Below are 1,232 nucleotides of genomic sequence, written 5' to 3' on the forward strand. Positions count from 1 at the left end.
TCCCTTTTTTTTTTTTTTGTGTGTATGCTTTTAATTGCCTGCTTGCTGCTTTTCAGGTTCTTGAGAGAGCCAAAGAAGGTGAGAGCTTGGAGGAATTGCGTGCTCGAACGGCTGCCCACTTCACAGACTCCACTAAGTTGTCGAAAAAGAGGAAGCACATGGCTGTATTGGACGAAGGAAATGTTAAATTTCAACGAATTGCAGATTAGAATGTAACTTCTACTGTAGAACGAAATGAGGATAATGTGTGATTCAACGGGTTTCAAATTATTTCAAGTAGACGATGATGGGACTTCAATAGTTTTTGTTTTTGTACCAAACTAGTGATATTATATAAACTTATATTTAGCACTGCAACTGTGACATTAAACGGTGTAGTTCTGTGTGATGTTGATGGGAAACATGGCCCGTTGGTTTAATAAGGGATGGAACAATATGGAAACCCTTCTTGCACAGACCCCTGTGCACAGGGTCCACCCCCTTGTGAGACACCCTGTGCACACCCTGTGCACAGGGGTCTGTGCATATAGCACATCCCCAACAATATATAGGATCATGCTTGGTGTGCAGGAAAAATCTGTACAGGGGAATACAAAGGGGATGTGGCTTCTTATCATTGGGACTAACCGGAAGAAATAAATAAATAAATAAAAATGGAAAGGTAGTTGAAAATTTATATTTTCAATTCTCAAGCGTCAAAGGAAGAAATTTCTTAATAGTTGCAGCTAAAGTGTGAGTAATTCAGTTCAAATTCTGACCAAAGTGTGTTTCGTTTTACGTTTACCGTTAATAATTGCTGTCTTTTTTTTACTTCTTTTTGTTGCTCCATTATAAACTATTTAGGAGTGAGATTTTATATATAATTTAAGTCTAGATGTCGGGTGAATCGGTTTGGCTATTAATTACTTCGTAAATGGAACGATTCGGATCTTTGTAATTATTGGAACAAAATCCAATTGATTTTGCCTATAATATTTTTTATATACATTTAATAAATATTTTCATACAAATCATTTTAATACGTATATCTAATGTGCTGCTACTCGACAATATTGGTGCAAAGGAAAAAATCTAGATAAAAAAAAATCTTCAAAAAGCTATGAAATCCAACTATATGACTCAAAATAGTGGGGACTATAAACCAAGAAAAGAAGAAAAAATTAAATTACAATTTGAGAAGAAACGATTTTTTCTTAATAAATCTTAATCGATACATCAATGAGGCATGTTAG

General features: G+C 34.7%; 1 protein-coding gene across 1 annotated transcript in view; it reads left to right on the forward strand.

The window, feature by feature from the left end:
- LOC111385423 (multiple RNA-binding domain-containing protein 1-like) overlaps nucleotides 1–639 on the forward strand; it is an 8,907-nt gene extending 8,268 nt beyond the window's left edge. The window contains exons 9-11 of the mRNA XM_023009805.1: nucleotides 57–212; nucleotides 350–413; nucleotides 571–639. Of these exons, the coding sequence (XP_022865573.1) occupies nucleotides 57–212; nucleotides 350–413; nucleotides 571–639 (289 nt within the window). The remainder of the gene's footprint in view (nucleotides 1–56; nucleotides 213–349; nucleotides 414–570) is intronic.
- The last annotated feature ends 593 nt before the right edge of the window (nucleotides 640–1,232 follow it).

Source organism: Olea europaea, unplaced genomic scaffold, assembly GCF_002742605.1.
Source record: "Olea europaea var. sylvestris unplaced genomic scaffold, O_europaea_v1 scaffold3160, whole genome shotgun sequence".
Taxonomy (NCBI): Eukaryota; Viridiplantae; Streptophyta; class Magnoliopsida; order Lamiales; family Oleaceae; genus Olea; species Olea europaea.